This window comes from Synchiropus splendidus, chromosome 9 (assembly GCF_027744825.2).
Source record: "Synchiropus splendidus isolate RoL2022-P1 chromosome 9, RoL_Sspl_1.0, whole genome shotgun sequence".
Taxonomy (NCBI): domain Eukaryota; kingdom Metazoa; phylum Chordata; class Actinopteri; order Syngnathiformes; family Callionymidae; genus Synchiropus; species Synchiropus splendidus.
Window position 1 is genome coordinate 24,152,848 of NC_071342.1, and position 18,647 is coordinate 24,171,494.

The 18,647-nt window shown below is 47.1% G+C and overlaps 1 protein-coding gene across 1 annotated transcript; it reads left to right on the forward strand.

Moving 5' to 3' along the window:
• The first annotated feature begins 155 nt into the window (after window positions 1-155).
• On the forward strand, window positions 156-15,384 carry LOC128764506 (actin-related protein 2-A). Its single transcript, XM_053874272.1, has 9 exons — window positions 156-322; window positions 2,548-2,658; window positions 6,251-6,466; window positions 6,610-6,682; window positions 7,706-7,842; window positions 7,972-8,121; window positions 10,422-10,567; window positions 11,080-11,212; window positions 14,119-15,384. The coding sequence occupies exons 1-9, from the start codon at window positions 275-277 to the stop codon at window positions 14,287-14,289; spliced, it is 1,185 nt and encodes a 394-aa protein (XP_053730247.1). The 5' UTR covers window positions 156-274; the 3' UTR covers window positions 14,290-15,384.
• The last annotated feature ends 3,263 nt before the right edge of the window (window positions 15,385-18,647 follow it).

Sequence of the window (18,647 nt, forward strand, 5' to 3'; positions counted from 1 at the left end):
TTAGTGGGCGTCCTTTGTTTGGGTGCTCTGACAAAACGTTCCCTTTGGTGTGGTGTCCCTGATGGTTCTGAAGTCGACCGTCCAGGTGGCGGGCTGGGCTCGGTTGGGTGCGCGCGGCGGACGCAGCGCCGGCGGCTCCGGCTGACACACACACCCCGGATGCGCACCCTTCCCTTCCTCCTCCTCCTCCTCCTCTTGTCCGGGCTGGTGTGTCTGCCTTCCGGCTCGCCGAAGAAAGTTGAGGGAGGTTCGGAGGCATCTGGGCTTTTACACAATGGACAGCCAGGGAAGGAAGGTGGTGGTGTGCGACAACGGCACCGGGGTGAGTCCGCGACGAGCGCGACGGATCCGTGTCTCGCTTTTAATCGCCGCCATTATTGCCGAGCGATTCAGCGAAACAGGAAGTGGAGCTGTCAGCTCGCGAGCCCTGAACTGGGTGGCTAGCTCCGTTAGCATGCTAATTTTCATTCATCCAGAGCCGGGCAGAACCCAGCCCGCAGCGGCTTTATGGCCGCTGGAGTGGGCTCTAAGAACGCACCAGTTCACTGTACCTACCCGTGAGTCTCATTGTAGAATAGTAGCGGCTTGTTGTGCAAAAGCCGTTCTTAGGTTTCAGGAGCCAGTGGGCTAGCTAGCAGGCTAGCCTGCTCCACTGGTGTCCACTCGGGGTTTCCTCTTTAAACGGCGTATGCGGACGCCATACACCAAACGAGTGAACACAAACACCATATAATGGCTAAATATCACGCAGACAAGAGCGCGGAAGCATATAAATCGTAGCCAGCCATCGTAACCAGAGTATATTTGCAGTGTAGGCCGAGGGAAGCTAATTTACTAGCTAGACGTTCTGCAGTGTTGCAAATTCTGAAACGTGTCAGTGTGGACCGTTAAAACAGATTCAGTGTGATTCAGTGTGGAAACACCGCAGGCAACAATGCTGGTTTGTACCCTGACACTATCCAGTGACTGGGAGTGGAAACCGAGGGAGGGAAGAGCTGAGTTGGCTAAACCTGCTCCAGGAAGTGGCCTTGTTTGCTGAGGAAATAGCTCTCACCTTTGAAGAGATTCCAAATGTTGAGGGGTGAGTCGGATCAAAAGGGCGTTGAAACGGGTTCTGCTCAGGGGATGGGAGATGGAAGGGACCCCGACATTCCGGGACCGTACTGCATGCTCTCAAGCATGTCATGTTTGGGAGGTCAGAAATGGGGTAAATGTCAATGGGGTAAAACCTCTATTCCGTGGGTTGTTTTTATTCATCAAACGAGTCAATTGTTTGTTGATTTTACTGACTTATTATTGGCACAACAATATCCTATCTGTTTCTAAGGTGCCGTCTGCATCCATTTTTAAAAACTGTTTTCATTGTTGTTTTTCTATTAGTTGAAGACTATGGCTGAGATGGAATCTTTTGAGGATCACAACCAAGACTCCTCATATACATATATATATTTTGTGATGACCAGGGGGTGGTGGTGAGATCAAGGGGAAGGGCTCTGTATGTTTGGAGATTGGATAATGAATATGTAAATATTAGAAATCACTAGAGTTATTAACCATGACCGTGGCGCGTCAGCATATTTCACTTTGTTCGCATTTGAAATGACATGATTTTCCAGAATAGGCCGGGTTATTAAGTATCGTCTGACGTGTTCAGACATGTCACACGTCTGGATGATAATGCCTGTATGATGGGTAGGCAGTTCATCAGTGACTGTTATGTATTCATGTTTAGCCAGACTGGATCCAGAGAGAACATGAGTGTTGATGTAAACGGTTATGTAACGCAGACGTTGGTGTTTGCAGTCATCCTTGAATGATTTCCCACTGATGACTGACTGACACATTTCAAAGTTTAGCCAGAGACCAAGTAAAATTTGCGTGAAAGCGAGGACTCAAATCTCACATGTCACAGCTCGAGCTTAAAAAAAGAGTGAAATACAGGTTCAAATGAGACACGTTGAGCCGAAAGTGATAAGATGGCAAAGGCCTGTATCAAATAAGCAAATTTAAAGATTGCAACTACAGTTCACGGCATTAGACATCACTGCATTGTACATTGGTTTAATGAGTTCCATGTAGTGTTTGACACAGGGCCACGCGTTGTCACCTACATGTTGTTCAGTTCAGGACTTCCTTTCTGTCTTGCAGACATTAGAGGATGTTGATTCAGCAGGACACTGACTAAAATAATCTTTTTTGGATGTGGGTTCTGTGAACGAGCTACGTCATACCGAAAGTAGCCCTCAGAGATTTCATTTTTAGTCGTGTAAATATCACGCCTCTTGCAGGACGTGTTACAAGTGATCTCATCGTAGCACTTCAACCACTTTGGTCTAAGAAGGAAATGATGTTCTGGGAATGTCATGCATATGTGGATTCTGGACCCTGTCACAACACTGAATTGACTACAATAAATGTTTAATTTGGATAGACTTGGAATATTTGAAGTTGTTAGGTTAAAGGTCTGAAGAACGCTGATGTTATCAGGCAGATGACAGTGGTGTGTGCACGTTTGTCATGTCGTTCTCCTCGTCCTCTCTCTTCTAGTTTGTCAAGTGCGGCTATGCCGGCTCCAACTTCCCCGAGCACATCTTCCCTGCTCTGGTCGGGAGGCCCATCATCCGCTCCACAGCCAAAGTGGGAAACATTGAGATCAAGGTACATGCTGATATTCCAGTGTTGGGGCTGAAGGTTATGTCCACACTGCAGGTTCATTGTTTCAAACCCAGAAGAGTGTCGTCATGCATTCATCCTGTCAGTCCAGGAATGAATAGAATTGCTTTCTATTGGTCATCTGTTCTTCTCCGTCTCTCTCTATGTATTGATTCAGTGTTTCCTTTATATGTGTGCATTCCTATCTCCCTCCATGTTTTGTTTCCCCATGGTGAAGTAGAATTCCCAAAAGATGGTAAGTTCAGGTTGACGTGTGCCTTCTGTCTTTGCCTGCTGTCCGAAGTTGCCTTTGAATTGAAGCTTCTTTTCTTTGGTTGTGTCTTAGCTTGTTTTCCTGTCATCCCATTCACTCACACTGTCTTCCTCTTCTGTGAGTAGGCTGTTGTGTTCAGGCTATAGAGCGCCACCTAGGTGCTCTCTTTAGGCAGACTGTGTTGGGGTTGGCTCGGAAAGTGATTTGGGACTGGTTTTATTTTCAGATGCACACATGCACATGGTGCAGAACATTCTCACCAGTCCACTTTATGAATTGCAGCCAACACATGCGACTCATTGAATTGACAGGCAGAGCAAGCGCTAGACAACACACAGCGAGATCAGTCACTGGTGGTACAGGCGTTTCACAAAAAAAACACAAAATTTGTTCATGGAGGAGACAAGACAGACACAATGCGAGACACAAGCCACAGAGAAATGCACCAAAGAGAAGGATACATCACTTGATATATCTGTGAAATAGGCACCTGTAATACTTCTAGTATACCCTCAATGAAGTGGGACACCTACATCTGTGATCACCCTGCCAGACACACACAAGATGGACAGACTTCCACAAACATATGACACAACAGTAGAGTTTCAGAGAGGCACGTGTGACCTTCACTCCACCAAAAGCTAAAAAAAATTACCCAAACAACATACCACATTTATATTCCGATGAGTTCACTTTAACCACTGAGATATTCTGTCCTAGTTCTGGTGAAACTTGTTATCAAATTTCAGAAGTTTGAGAAACGGGGCAGGTTGGCGGGCCAGGCTGCAGGACAACAAGAGGGCATCTGGTTTTCACTAACATGAGTTTCACGCTGTGTTGTCAGTTGTGTGGAGCATGCTCACTAAAATTCCTCTCCTGCGAGACCTGCTAACCGTAGCTCATAGACGATGGCGAATGTATGGTTAGCTTAGCGACGACACCCCAAAACGAGAAGCTTGTGGTTTCTGTTGAGAGTCTGTGCTGTCTTCTGGCTGTCTGGGTTGGCCGAGTGTTCTCCCACTGGAGAAGAAGTAGGTCAAGTGTGTCAAACGTGTGAAACGATCTTGAATGAACCTTTGATAGAACACCTTGCACACCAAAGGTTCCCCTGAAACCTCGCTCAACAGGCAGCTGCTGTTGCGAGTCACTTAGGTCTCTGAAGGAATGTTGAGTTCATCTTGTCACTCTGTGTGACTTTTTGTCATTCCATCAATCTACTGACCTGCGGCGACTACTGGAGTAGAAATGTCTTTTTACACCCACAGCTTTTATTGTCACCTAACGTCTCCGTAGTGAGCTAATACAGTTCAAAATGGGAATCCTTGCCGTTCACAACTTCATCTTTGCTAATTATTAAATGCAATTACGAGGCTTGTTCAGACTCACGTTTGGGATTAAACATGTTTCTAAGTAAATAAAAGTCAGATCTTTGACCTCATTCTCTTGTTCCTTAATGTGCAGCACATCCTCAACTGCACACGAGCGCCTCTCATTTCCTGTGTACATCTGAATACAGGTTCTCACACGTGGACCATTAAGTTACTAGGCAGTTCAATTATTTTAGGTGCTCCAGAAGGTCATAATGATTTTAATAACTGTAAAGGGAGAGACCATACAGTCGCCCTATGATGTAGCTCGTTGATGAGTCATTAATCTGACTCAGCTCTGTGAGTTGGAAGAGACTGGAATGGAATATTCCACTAGCATTGCATGTCAGCACACTATTCTTTCAGGAGTTGAGATATTGTTCGTGTAACTGTAGCCACAGACTGAATGGAGTTCCACCTACTAAAATGTTTTTCTTCAAGTGAGCAAGTTTCAACTTGATTTGGCTCAGATCGTCCCCAAGGTGATGTCACCATCTTCTCAGCTTTGTAAATAAGAGGTGCAGCTTCCTGAAACTTTCCACAATGAAAAGTGGAGTTGGTGCTTAGCATGGTTCTGTTCATTTGGCCAGAGGAGGAATGGAGGCGAGGATGCATGGTCGACATCTGGAGTCAGGAACCACATGTGTTTTTCTTTCTACTTTTTCCACGGCCCAGATGGAGCCGGCGCCCTCGACTGGCACTCTGTTGCTGCTGAAGCACAGAGGATGAACCCATAAAATGGCTGCTGTCGGTTGTGTGTTTGATGTCTTCAAACAGAACGCTAAATGCTTGACCGTGTGTCTTAACACCGAGATCTCAGCGGGTCGGTCGGCTGCCTGCATGCAGCGAGCTGGTGATGCTAAACATGAGTGGTTTGAAGAGATGGTGCTGGCTCCAGGTGTTTCTGCATGGAGAGCAAGACTTTGGCCTGCATGACCCCTTGATATGAGACACCTGTCATCTGTGAGGATGAGCCCACAACAAACCAGTCTGGCACTGAAGCAGCGGGCTGATGATTGAAGATGGAAATGATCTTGGCCAAATGTTGACCATTTCAGAAACGGTTATATTTGTCTGGAGGTTATGAATTCCTTTTAGCCTTGTAGTAAACTGTTCGTGTTGGTTTTATCAAGGTTCTTCTTCTGTGCTATTTTAAAGCCATGGAATTCACCTGGAATATCAAACGTTGGAGATGAGGTCAAAGCCAGTTTCGCAGAGACTCAAGAACCAGAGATGGTTCAGATGGGGCTTTGAATATGTAGGCAGGGGCTGAACTTTCTTTGATTTGATTATTATATTTTTTGGCTGTGAAAAACTCTGACCTCCACATTTTAGGACACATTTCCCTTTGTTGATTTTGATCCTCAACCTTTGGCCAAGAGTGAGTGAGTGAATGAATAAATGAATGAAACACGCTAGACTATAAAGACACAGTTGTTTTTTTTTATTGGAAATGTTTCTTTTAACTATTTAGTTTGACTCTATGGATGTGCAATATGAAGATTAACTTCCAAATGATGGAAGACTACCTTATGTTGCCCTTAAGTGACATTGTGTTCCAGCTAAATCTCAAGTTAATCCGCTGAATAGTTCTGACACCGCAACACTGCTGTTGAACCATCATTCGTGGTTTGAAGTGCCACAGGCTTCCTCCTCACTCTCCAACGTCTTGTCAGTTTGCTGTTATTCTGAAACTCACTCTTAGTGATGACGGCGCACTAAGGTAAGAGGGTTCACGTTTGTGTTTGATCAGCTACAGATTGGTTAGTTTGGGCAGGCTCTTTCACTTGCGACAATATTTGGGCTTCATCACCATTATTTGAACATTGGCTGATCACTTGGGGGACAAACAGTTGTTTGTTAAATAACGTGTAAGACTTTCATTTCAGCAGTGACGTTGTAAACACGATTCTGCTATGATTATCACATTAATGTGAATTTGCTGATGCCCATGCAGGATCTGATGGTGGGAGATGAAGCCAGTGAACTGCGCTCCATGCTGGAGGTGAACTACCCCATGGAGAACGGCATCGTCAGGAACTGGGACGACATGAAGCACTTGTGGGACTACACCTTCGGCCCGGAGAAGCTCAACATCGACTCCCGCAACTGCAAGATCCTGCTGACGGAGCCGCCCATGAACCCGACCAAGAACCGAGAGAAAATCATAGAAGTAATTGCTTTCTGTTGTCTGTCATCATCATGACACCAGTTAATAATTTACACACTGCTCATAAACGATGGCTGTCCATCTTACGTAACTGCAGTTTTTTTCAGTTTTGTGGGCTGCACTCAAGTGTGTTTCTCTCTCAACAGGTGATGTTTGAGAACTACCAGTTTTCTGGAGTCTACATCGCCATTCAAGCCGTGCTGACACTCTATGCTCAAGGTACATGAAAAAGCATTTCATTTCAAGTGTTCCTAAGAGTTGGAAGGTGGCCCAGGGGACGTAGTGTTGTCCTACTTCTTCTGTAATTTATTCATGCTGTTGCGATAATGAAGCCGTCAGGATTGAGTGGCAGCAAGGAAATCTGAGATTTTTTTTCAATGCACCCTAATCCCAGAAAAGAACTTTCCATCACTTGTTCACCTCATCTTATTACCTTGCATATAACAAGGCTTCTTCCTCAGGAATTGAACCGAATGATCATTATTTTTATTTTTCGTGCCATTGGAGGCTTGTAAAAGACTGTTTGAATCCAGTTACTTCTGCCATTACATGTATTGTCTAACAATTACACCTCTTCCTGAGTGACCAAGTCCGGTTCCAGATGAATGACATCTTTCATAAACTTGTCTTTCACTCTGCATTATCCTCACGCTTTTCCAGATAAGCTGTGTGCTGGTGAAGAGCACATTTGTTTTAATTATTAGAACTCGTCTGTTTACTTAATTCTTGACGTTTTTAGAGTGATTTGAATAACTGAGCTCAGAGAGAGTTTAGAGGAGGCACCTTAAGTTGTTGTTTTACTATTGAATTTGAGTATTCACAAACATAATTAATGAAGCTATTGACATGAGACTTATTCTTGCATGTCCCCATTAGATTCTCACACCTTTGTTAAATAGGGCACAAATATTAGCTCGGCGCGACGCCACTTTCCGCGCTGGGTGCCAGGCTGTCTAGACATGAACTTAATATTAGATTGTTCCAGAGGCCACAGATGTCGTGACGGTGTCGTTTAGTTCAGATTAACTCCGGAGCTATTTACTCATCACACAACCACCCGTGAGAGTGTTTGTTTTTCCTTCACGCTGTTTTGCACTTTCTTGTCGACAGTGGGACTCAAGTTTATTGTTGAGATCATCTCTGAGTCCCGTGTGTTTGCTTAGCTTTCACCACTGAAACTTGCCAACTTGCTGTCCTCCGGCTGCATCTGTGTTTCTCAATAGCCATATTTGTGTCTTCCAGGTCTTCTCACTGGTGTGGTGGTGGACTCTGGAGATGGGGTCACTCACATCTGTCCAGTGTACGAAGGCTTCAGTCTGCCTCATCTGACCCGACGTCTGGACATTGCCGGCAGAGACATCACTCGCTACCTCATTAAGGTATCCTGTGACGGTTACATTTCCTTATGGTGCCACCTCAGTTGATGTCTAACCAACCACCTCTCTCTCTCTCTGTCTCTCTCTCTCGTGGATCATCAAACTTTTCCCTGACCGTGTGTCTCTGTGCAGTTGTTGCTGCTGAGAGGTTATGCTTTCAATCACTCTGCCGACTTTGAGACGGTGCGCATGATGAAAGAGAAGCTCTGCTATGTGGGCTACAACATCGAGCAGGAGCAGAAGCTGGCGCTCGAGACCACTGTGCTTGTGGAGTCGTACACTGTGAGTCTTTTCATTTTCACACACCGACGATACAGCGGTGACCATGTCTCATGCACTAGTTACACTAATGTCATATAATTCACAATGAACGTAACATTCATTCATTCCTTCATGTATGAAAATAAAGGTTTTTGTCAGTCATGAAGAGTTGAACACACAACTTGAATGCTTGAAGGTGCTGTTCCAGATGTGCTGACAGTCCCAGCCTGATGGTCCCTAAGTTGGATGAATGGCTCCAGATGTGGTTTGAAGAATTCACATTTGAATCTCTGGCTATAAAACTTGTTGTGGCATTTGTGACGTCGCTGAAACTGTTTGTTTCTCCATCTTCGCTACGTTGACCCACATTTTGCCACATAATTATCAAGTCACTTCTCAAGGCTGATGGGTAGCGCTGGGTTTTTAATCACATGACCGTGTCCTACCTGCTGATTGGTATCTGTGTCACAAAGTCAGCGAATCAGAGCTTCTTTTACTCTTTTCTTTTTACTCTCTGTCGATCCAGAGTAGCTGTGGCTGATTTACTGTCCATGCTTCATACTATTGTCAGAAACACATTGTCGCTAATGTTGTACATGATGTTTTCCTCCTATTGTTGGTCGTTATATGCATGAAAGGCAAATGGCAGTTTAAAGTTGAAGAGTATTTTTAATGTAGATGCTCCTGCCAAATTGAAGATTGTCACTAGAAATCAAAACGTTTTAAACTGGAGAAATATTTGGCCAAAATATTCTGTGGTCACTGCAACACCAATGTTTTTCTTCATCATGAACTAAAACGGTTACCTTCTTGGTACATGGTTTGTTATCTTGGTTCCTTCAGTCCTTATCCCTTGTTTGAAGGCTGGTGGCTCTAATTCTGCAAATGAAATGAGTCATTAGGTGTTGGACAGTTTTTTGTGTTTACATGACGGATAGATGTCGCATTAGTTGTGTATATTTGTAGGTCAATTCTGATTGTAGTGTCATGTTCCTGCAGGCTGCAAATCATGACCATATGTTGACCTATGATCATGAGTACTATTGAGGAATTGTATTGCAAACCGTTTCTTTGACTAAAGCTCTTGGTGGCGGCTGCTCCTGATGAGGATGCTGTATTCAACATTGTGAAGGTCTCTCAAGCTGCACATTTGTTCAGCTATTAAGAAGTGTCTAAGCAGCTGGTTTGGAAATCCTAGCTTAATGTGATTTTTGTCAGCTTCAGATTGTGGGCTATTTTTTTGGGGGTGGCTACAGAATCAAGAAGTGTAGGAGGGCCACCATCCTTGTCTGGGTCTGACCCAGTCAGTTCGTATTGCTAACACACAGAAAGTGACCTTCAGAACCTCAGACCACTAAACCCCATCCTCAAAGCTCACTTTGTTCGACAAGCTGTGTGTTTTTATGTTAGAACTTGGCTTATTTTTGAGCTAATAGTATCAAAAAGCGAGGAATAAGGAAATCCCTTCAGCTGTTTAACGTCCATCTGAAGTTTACTGATTATTAAAGAGTCAAGTGCAATCTCTGAAAAGGCATTAAAACCTTCAAAGCTTGACTCAAACATGAGCCGTAGGTGGATGTTTTATTGGACACCATTTTGTCTTGTGTCTGTATTTAATTAGAGCACTTCCCTACTACCCTCTGGGGCGTCTGGTCTGCACGTGTCCACGAGGTCCTTGTTTCTTCGAGTTCTAGTCTAACTCTGTGGTCCTGGACCTGCCATAGCTGCTGCTGTAACCGGACCTGCTCCTCCAGAGCTGAGCTGATCACCACGTGCTTCTGACCAACCCGGTTTCCCCCGAACCCAGTGGAGGAGCAGACGTGCTTTTCTTTCCAACATCCTCTCCCCGTAGAGCGGCCGCAGAACCCAAACGGCCGAGCCCACGTCTGTGTTAGTGCACGCCTTAGCGATCGCATGTTGCGTCTCTGAGCTCACTGTGACCGTGTGTTTGGGTGACTGTGTGTCTGTGTGTGTTTTACATGCGTAAACATACATGCGTTCGTGCGAGACAAGGAGGGCAATGTCAGCGTAGCCCAATAGTCCTGGATCACGAGTTACATCATTTCCTGTGCAGCCGGTTCTGTGGTGGCGGCTGGGCTTCACTGCATCCCGCTGCCCTCAGCTGAATGAAGTCTTTTTATAGACACGCACACATGTTCACCCGCACTCCAGCTACACCGTGATCACACTATTGAGGATATTTCACTGTGAGCAAAAATGAATTCTCTCTAACTTTTCTCACCATTTTTCAGAGCCATCCTTCGGTTCTTGGTTTCAGAGCGCTCATTCAATCTTTTTCACTTCCTCCCACTCTGCTCCAGCTGCCAGATGGCCGTGTGATCAAGGTGGGAGGGGAGCGGTTTGAAGCCCCGGAGGCTCTGTTCCAGCCCCACCTCATCAACGTGGAGGGCGTCGGAGTGGCTGAGCTGCTCTTCAACACCATCCAGGCGGCCGACATAGACACCAGGTGAGGTCGCCGCTCTGAGCTCAATGAGAGTGTTGTACTCTCTTGTAACATTTTTTGTTTTTCATTTTGTGCATTTTTTTCAATATAAATTATTTAACTAATATTTTACCCTTTTCTCCCCCATCTAAAAATAAAGTTATTTTTTTCCCTTCCTTCATATTTCAATTTTAAAGTAGCACTTTATATAATTTCCATGTCCTTTTCTCCGAGCGTGGACCCAAACGCCACTAGTTTGGGCCAGGTGAGGCTGCATGTAAATCCCAAATAATATACAGTATGTGTATTCATTTATGGGAGCAAGATTCTCACCGATTGTCTGCTGCTTTGTCATGACTAATGCGTCATGAATTATATTTTCATGAGTCGCAGTAATAAAACCAAATGTCCCAGCCAAGGTGAGTGTGATTGGTGGGGTTTGGGGCTGTTAATCCACTACTTTATTTATCCATCCTTGGCTGGGGTTATTTATTGCAGCAGCCTTTTGTGATGATGCCCGTTTCTGCCACTGACAGGCCCGAGTTCTACAAACACATTGTGCTGTCGGGAGGATCCACCATGTACCCGGGTCTGCCCTCCCGCCTGGAGAGGGAACTCAAGCAGCTTTATCTAGAGCGTGTGCTGAAGGGAGACGTGGACAAGCTTTCGGTGAGAAACCAACTTACCATAGTCAACTTTATACATGTATCACCACATGAAGATGTACCGATTGGGAGCATGTATTTCAATTTCATAATAGTGTCTACACATCATCGTTTGGGAGATAAAGAAAAAAATGCAGCTGCTGAGTGCTGAAGACTTGCAGTTCTCGGTGCTTGCCAACAGAGGGTGCCAGAGGTTAAGTAACAATGAAACGTGGTGCCGCTGATCTGGCCCTCACCTTGCTGGTTAATGAATGCTCCAAAAACTTGAGCTCGTGTGCGTTGTTCCGCCTGCAGTGGTCACACTAAGGAAAAGTCGTGAGGTGACGCAGCCCTTGCTGCCACAGACAGTGAAAAGTGATCACCTGATCTTGGCCTTTGAAAGCCAAGTGTTTTGAATCATTAGCTCGGTTGTGTTGCTGCCACAAGTGTAACGTACAGACCTGCACAATTACTATTTTGTCCTCCAAGTTTAACAACACTGATTCATGTCTGTCCCCTTGACAAACACGGTGAAGATTCAGGCCATGTCCAACACATTACCAAAGACAGAGCCTCATAAGGAAAAATCTGCGTCCACACACTCGGTGACAGGGGTGTGGCATGTGCTGTTGCTCTCTCAGAAACGGAGAAGACGGTGTGGCCGAGCACCAACACCTCAGGACGAACACAGACATGGAGAGCGAGATGAGATACACAGTCATAACACGTCACAACGTTTAAGTGTTGCAGAACCAGTGCGACCCTTGTTGTGGTGACTTTCAGGGTGAGGTCAGAGGCTGTGACATCATGGTTCTGGTTTGGTCCAAAGGAAGCAGAAGCGAATAACCGAGGTTTTCAAATCGATCCGATCATCTCAGGTGCGGACTTCAGTCATCTGCAGTCATTTCATGGAAGTGAAAGTCACAACATGTGTTTGCTGCTCTGACACGTGGCTGACAGGATCTTAATCCAGGGCAGTGCTTGTCACCCGACTTGCATCAGAGAAGTTCCTCCACCTCTCTCTATTTTACCTCTGTGGAAAGAGTCTGGAGGTCGTCGTGTCACGGCTGCTGTTGACTCTCAGACTGAGACACGCTGTCATTTGCTGTTCCACCTTGTGTTCGTCTCTGTAGAACTTTCAGATTTGAAGGATCAGAACCACCGTGTTTAGAGAAGGGAGCAGGGAGGGGAACACACAGAAAAGTGGGCACACAGGTCCCCGAAAATGAAGGGCCACGTGACGGTGGTGAGCGAGTCTGAGGCGCATCACCTGAGCGAGTGTTTGGCCAGGCTCCGGCTTGCCTGCTCGTCTTTCATGAGTCTGCGTGTGTTGGAGAGCAAACATGGCGTGCCTCGCCTGGGAAGTGTGTGGCATGTAAATGAGCTGGCGTGGCGAAGCGGCTCCAGCGTCAGCTGACATGCTTTTAATGAATGACTTTCAGGTGTCGATCAGGTTGGAGCTGCTCCTGTGCAATGAAAGCAAGGCGTCATTTACATCATCACATGCGTTTAGTCGACTGATCCTTCTGGTTCCGCCTCAGTCTTCCTGCTGGATCACGATGTTTGACTGGCTTGTTGGTTCAGCCTTTGGGCCAGGAAGTTATGACAGTTGATTCGCCAGCGCTGACTAATTCCGATTGGAATAAACAAACACCTGAGTTCACACCTTTGGACCAAGTACCAAGGGTTTCAGCGCATGCCCTCCCTACATGATGGATATATAGGTGTTCAGTCGTGCAGGTTCCTCCTGGTACCCCCTCACTCCATCACACTACTGCCGTTTGAGGCTGAAATAGGACACTTTCTGAATTTTCTAAACCTCTGAGAAAATCGGAAAACTATTATATTGGAGGATCTTTTTAAGTGGTGAATGTCTTGGTAAGAGAATTGAGATTTCAAGGCACTGTTTACATGGTACTTTTTCAAAATGTTTTGTTTATTTTGGGGACAAAAACAAGACTTTGAGGCCCTGAGACCAAGTCCAATGTGGAGGATGATACCAAGACCGAGACCAAACTGAACACAAAACACACTATTGTACTGCTTTGTGCCACCATTTCAGTTCTTGGTTTATTTTGAACAAATGACGTTTCTTTCACGGTTAGAAATAAACCTGTGTCTGTGTGGCTAATAGACTTGGGTTTCTTTTTTATTTTTATAATGATTGTTTATTGATTTTACATGGATCAGTCAGAACAGCTCAACAGTGTCACGTCATGATAAGACAGAGTAAATCAAAGTGTTGAAGTCGACCAGTGTCCTTGATAATCATAAGTGCACTGACATGTTCATAGCTGTAAAATTACATAAAGGTGTATGTACAAGTATACTGAAAATAAAACCTGCAAAAAAAGGACGTAACAAAGGCGAGACAGACCACCCGGTCTGCATCGACACACACACCCACCTCCAATGTTATGCTCAATCATACACTTGATCAAGTTGAACAGTAATGATGGCGCTTTGTTGTTAAGGCACAACAGTCAGATCCATTTTGCTCGCATAAGTCAGGAATGATCCCCCATTTTTTTTAAAATTTAGAGCTGGATATAGACTTGGGTGTCTGTATTCAGCTTGGTCTTGGCCTCACATCTCCTCATTGGTCTCGACTTCAACACCAGCTGGTCCTGAACCTTCTTCAGGTCCTTGTCTGCTGTTGACTGGACTGGAATCATCCACCCCTCGGATGAGTCCGAAGGATGGCTGAACCCCATCTGTCCCGTGGTCTCCCTTCCTCAGACATGACCGGAGATCACTCGAGTGCATAACCCTTCTACGGTCAGGTCATGTCCCGCCTAGTGAAAGAGGTCTATCCAAGTCGGCGTGACCACAGACCCGTGGTCTGCTCCCAGCGACAGCTGCTGCAGACTAACCTGCGGGTGACTCCGCCTCCTCCAGTCTCTCACCCCTCTCCTGTCTGTCTGTCTTCAGAAATTTAAGATCCGCATCGAAGACCCGCCGCGGCGAAAGCACATGGTGTTCCTGGGCGGAGCCGTGCTGGCCGACATCATGAAGGACAAGGACAACTTCTGGCTGACCCGGGAGGAGTACCAGGAGAAAGGAGTCCGCGTGCTGGAAAAACTTGGAGTCACCGTTAGATAAAGCACTGAGCGGACAGAAAACACGCGACATGCAATTCCACACACTTGCAGCCATACACTTCCTCACACACATGCACACACACGGGCACACACACTTCTTCATCACAGAGAATATATCTATTTATCCTTTTTTTTCCCTTTCTTTTGGCGCTCAGTCTCCCTCACTCCATCAGAGGGAGTGGAGCCGTCACCTTCCTGCTCGCCTTGAATTCACTCCCGCTTTCCCTCGCAGTGTCCACGTGGCCCCTCCCCCACTTAGGTAGTGATGCAGAGGTTCTAGCGCTGGCGGTTGTAAACCAAAGCGAGGCGCTTCACCTGCGACTTAGACGTAGTTCCACCCCGGCAGGTGACCCTCCAGCCAGCGCTTTGGGGACACAGCCCTCTCCAGTGACAGTCAGGTTCCATCACAACGAAGCCACGGGCCGAAGGTGAGCCATCACATTTTTACGCCTGTTTTTATACCTCTTTCTTTCCTGGGGTTGGGATGATGCTCTCTTTTGGAATTCCATTTATATCCTTGGTTTGCTTTAATTCTCTTTTGTTGCTGTGCACTACTACCATTGTCAGTGGAGTACGATGTGGTAACAGAAGCTCCTCCGTGTTTTTTAATGAAGAATCCATCTATAAAGGGACGCAGTGAGGCCCTGATTTAGATGCGGCTGCTGTCCTGGTACTTATGGGTTCAGCTGGGCGGGTGGAGGCCATTTCTTCCTTGTCAAATGGTCTGGCCTGCGCCGCCCCCGCTGGGTGGGAATGGTAGTGACGGTTCAGTCTCGGCGCGGCGGCTGGCGATGAAGTTGTATTTGATCACCGAGCGAATCTGCGATGACAAAACGGTGTTGATGTTGAAGGTGCTCCAGTCTGTCACTCCGACGGTCGGTGCCGACGACTGGAGGCACTTCTCGATTTTCACGATGATAAATGTGTATATTTTTTTTTCCTCTTTCCATGAACGTCTATCCAGTGCCAAGTGCAGTTAATGTTAACTGGATCTCTTATGTTTTAATGTCTCTTCTTTTTTTTGTCACTGTTTTTATTTTGTTGTTCATAGCATAACTGCCTAACGCTGATTTAAATAAAGAAAAGTGATTTATAAGGAGGCTGCGTGGCGGGTTTCCTTTTCCCTGGGGTCGGCCGGACCAAACTGCTTTCACTCCACCGTTGGTCCTCAGCTCCTGGTGGCAGGCTTCACACACCCGAGCATTGTTCACTCCGTTGGGTGAACCCAAATCTGCTTGTTTCTGGTGAGATTGATATGATTTCATATGGCAGATATAGCAAGGCTTTCACCCTCCACCCAGACACGTGGGGCTGAAATTCTGGTTTGGGATCAGTTTTGATCTCATGGTAGGGGTCAAAAATGAATTCTGCTTCTGAGATCTTTTAGGTCAGTTCGCGTTACCGTCGCAGAACAAACGCCAACTGGCTCTCTGAACCAGAGAAATCAGTCTTGCCACAATCCCAGTTCAGTCTGCTTTTATTTCGTGGAAGCTGCCTTCAGCTGACGTCTCACCACTGTCTCCGACCGACCTCCATCAGGTTCCCTTGCCTCTGCACCACGTCTCAGCTTTTGGAAGTTACCCGATGACTGTCAACAACTCATGGGGACCACGACCTCAATGCCGATCGTTTGGGTCACAGCATGGACCGGTATCGTCCCTCAGTTTCAACCATGTGCAGCTGCCAGAGACCAGTCTGCAGTTTGGTCCCTGAACCTTCCCTGAACCCAGCTGTTTTCCACAGTCGGGAATCGCTCACAACAATACTGTTTGGAGTCGCAACTGTTTCGGTTCATTTCAAAGACCTTGATCGACCCTCAGTTTAAAACAGCTATTATTTGTGGATTCTTCAGCCCAGTTTGTGTCATTAACCTTCGATATCCTCCACCTGAATTGTGGGGGAAAAAAAGTTCTTCCTCAGCAGCGCTTCTTTAACTTGCCGAGTCTAGTATTCTGTCAGTGTTTATGTATCAAACTGAGATTGAGAAGCTTTTGGATTTTTGCCACTGAAGACTCATGTTTGAAGACCGTCAGCAGCCATCACCTGTCTGGCACCTGCAACATCACTGGGCCCAGCACCTTCAGGTTGTGCTCAGCTGAGGTGCTGAAGACAGTTGGTGACTAGCTTGCTGAGGAGCCAGGTCTCCTCTCCGGTGGGTGACGGTGACAGATCCTCCTGAAGAGGAAATGGAACAGTGACTGGCGCCACCAAAGGAAGAGGCTGTGTTTTCCAAGCCTGAAATAAAGATATGCCCAGACTGTTCCGGACGTGTTCCATTTTAATCCCTCGACTCCCGCCGCTTCCCTCCAGCCCTGAACCCTCACCTCCGAGGCGTTTGAAGTCCGCTTCCTCGCGGACTTCTCAACAGAGGTGGGAAGCGGCCAAGGCCGGCTGAGCCGGGCCCGGTATTGTGTGCCGCTTGACGGATGGGCAGACCAGGAAATGAAAGCTGTTTTTACTGCATCATTGAGACCAAGTTGCTCTTCATTTGAAGGGCGAGTTGGCGTCCACGCTGCCTCGTCCACGTCTCTCTGAGCCGCTCATGGTCGAGCAGCCTCGGTCCAAACCTCCTGCCCATCACCCTGTAAACATCAAGCTGTTTAGCCCTTAAACACGCCAATATGGTCTCGGACCGCTCGCCGCCGTCTCTCCCTGTCTGCAGCGTTTGAAGGTCAGAAACAAGATGAAAAAAATGGTTTGTTCAGGGAAAGCTCAAGTATAAAAGTGACTGAAAATGTCGACGGCAGAGCCACACTTGGGACAGATCTTCACCCCCCTGAACCCACGCCGGCCACAGGCCTGTGCAAAGTTAAGACGTGGACGGTGGATGATGAAGGGATGACCTTTGACCCTTGCAAGTCAGGGATCATGTGGACTGTCATACCCTTCTTTCTTCACTTGATGGACATTGTTTTATTTCCTGGTACATGTTGAAAGAAAGTAGAGGGGCGACCCATGGCTGTCGCCTTCCGATGATGTCACAATGCACTTTCACACAGGGATGTGTTCCAGTTTCACTCTTAAGCTGCAAAATTTTTATCCTGTAGAAGATGAGTCTGGCCTGGAAAACGGGTCGCTCGTTGATGACATCACCCTGGGGTTCAGCACAGTAGGGTCATGCTCTTCAGGCTCCAGGAGACAGAAGAACTCAAGTCAGTCAGCGCCGCTGGGTCCCGGACTGAGACGGACGTGTCACCGTCCGTGCGAGTCTGGATTCACTTGGTGGCCAACGTGACGAAGGTGAGGGGTCTTGGAAGTGGCCCACTGCGGTGATAGTCACGGGTTCTGTCCGAGGGATGTCCAGGCCAATAGGATCCGCCGACCCCGAGATGTGACCCGCTCCAGCCCGGGTCATCACGGAACATCTCGATGGTCGGTGATAACTGTAGCAGTTGTTGTCCCAAACATCCTCTGCTCGCGCTCCACAGGGTGGGGGTAGAGAGGAGCGTTGCTCAGGTGCCGTGAGCCCAGGGTTGCTGGAACAATCCTGCGGCTCTTCTCAAGCTCTGGCCACGGGCAGCAGCGACGCTCTCACGGCTGGACGCGAGCTCCCGCAGGAAAAGGCTTTTCTATCTTTGGCGGCGAGACCGCAGCCGCCATTCCAGCCCACTGCAGCGGGACGTGTGCTCCGCGGAGGGGCCACGCTGACCCCATTACAAGAGCAGATATCTTAAATGTTTGCACATGTGGGCCGTGATACTGTGAGCAGGCCCCTGAAAAGCCCTGCGAGACCTCCTTTTTCTTCTCTCCTCCTCCTCTCCAGTGCTCCATCATTATCGCCCACATGCTTTTCCACAGCCCTCGATGGCTATCACATGTTTCTGCCGAGTGTACATGACCGGGGTTTTTCTCTCTGCAGCAACCTCCGGAGGTTCTTGCTGGAAAGGTCGGGTCTCCACTGACACTTTTCAGAGCCGAGGCCGACCTCCTCTCTCCCTCAGGTTTATTGCTCCTCAGCTGCTGCGAAGGCCTTCCTGAGGAAACCATTGCGCATTTTACAGCTCCTCACAGATTACGTCTGGAGTCACGACACCAAGCGTCTGTGTAGCTTGAGGAGGACGACCAGATGTTCCTCTCACCAAACCCTGATCACCAGCGCCGTTGCCGGGTTGTAAGCAGCAGCCCAAAGTGTCAGCCCTGTTTCTTGGTCCTCGCAGTGACGTCCGCCCATTGTCCCCGCAAGAGAAAAGTGACCTTTTTTCCTTCATTCTTCAGTTCTTGAGATAAAAATGAGTCACTGTTTCTAGCCAAATGTGTCTTGAGGAGCATATTTTTGGTCGTTTATTTAGTTTACTCTTGGATTTGTCTCATGGTAAAATGCATCAAGTTTAAAAGACAAAGGTTCCTGAGGGCACCAGC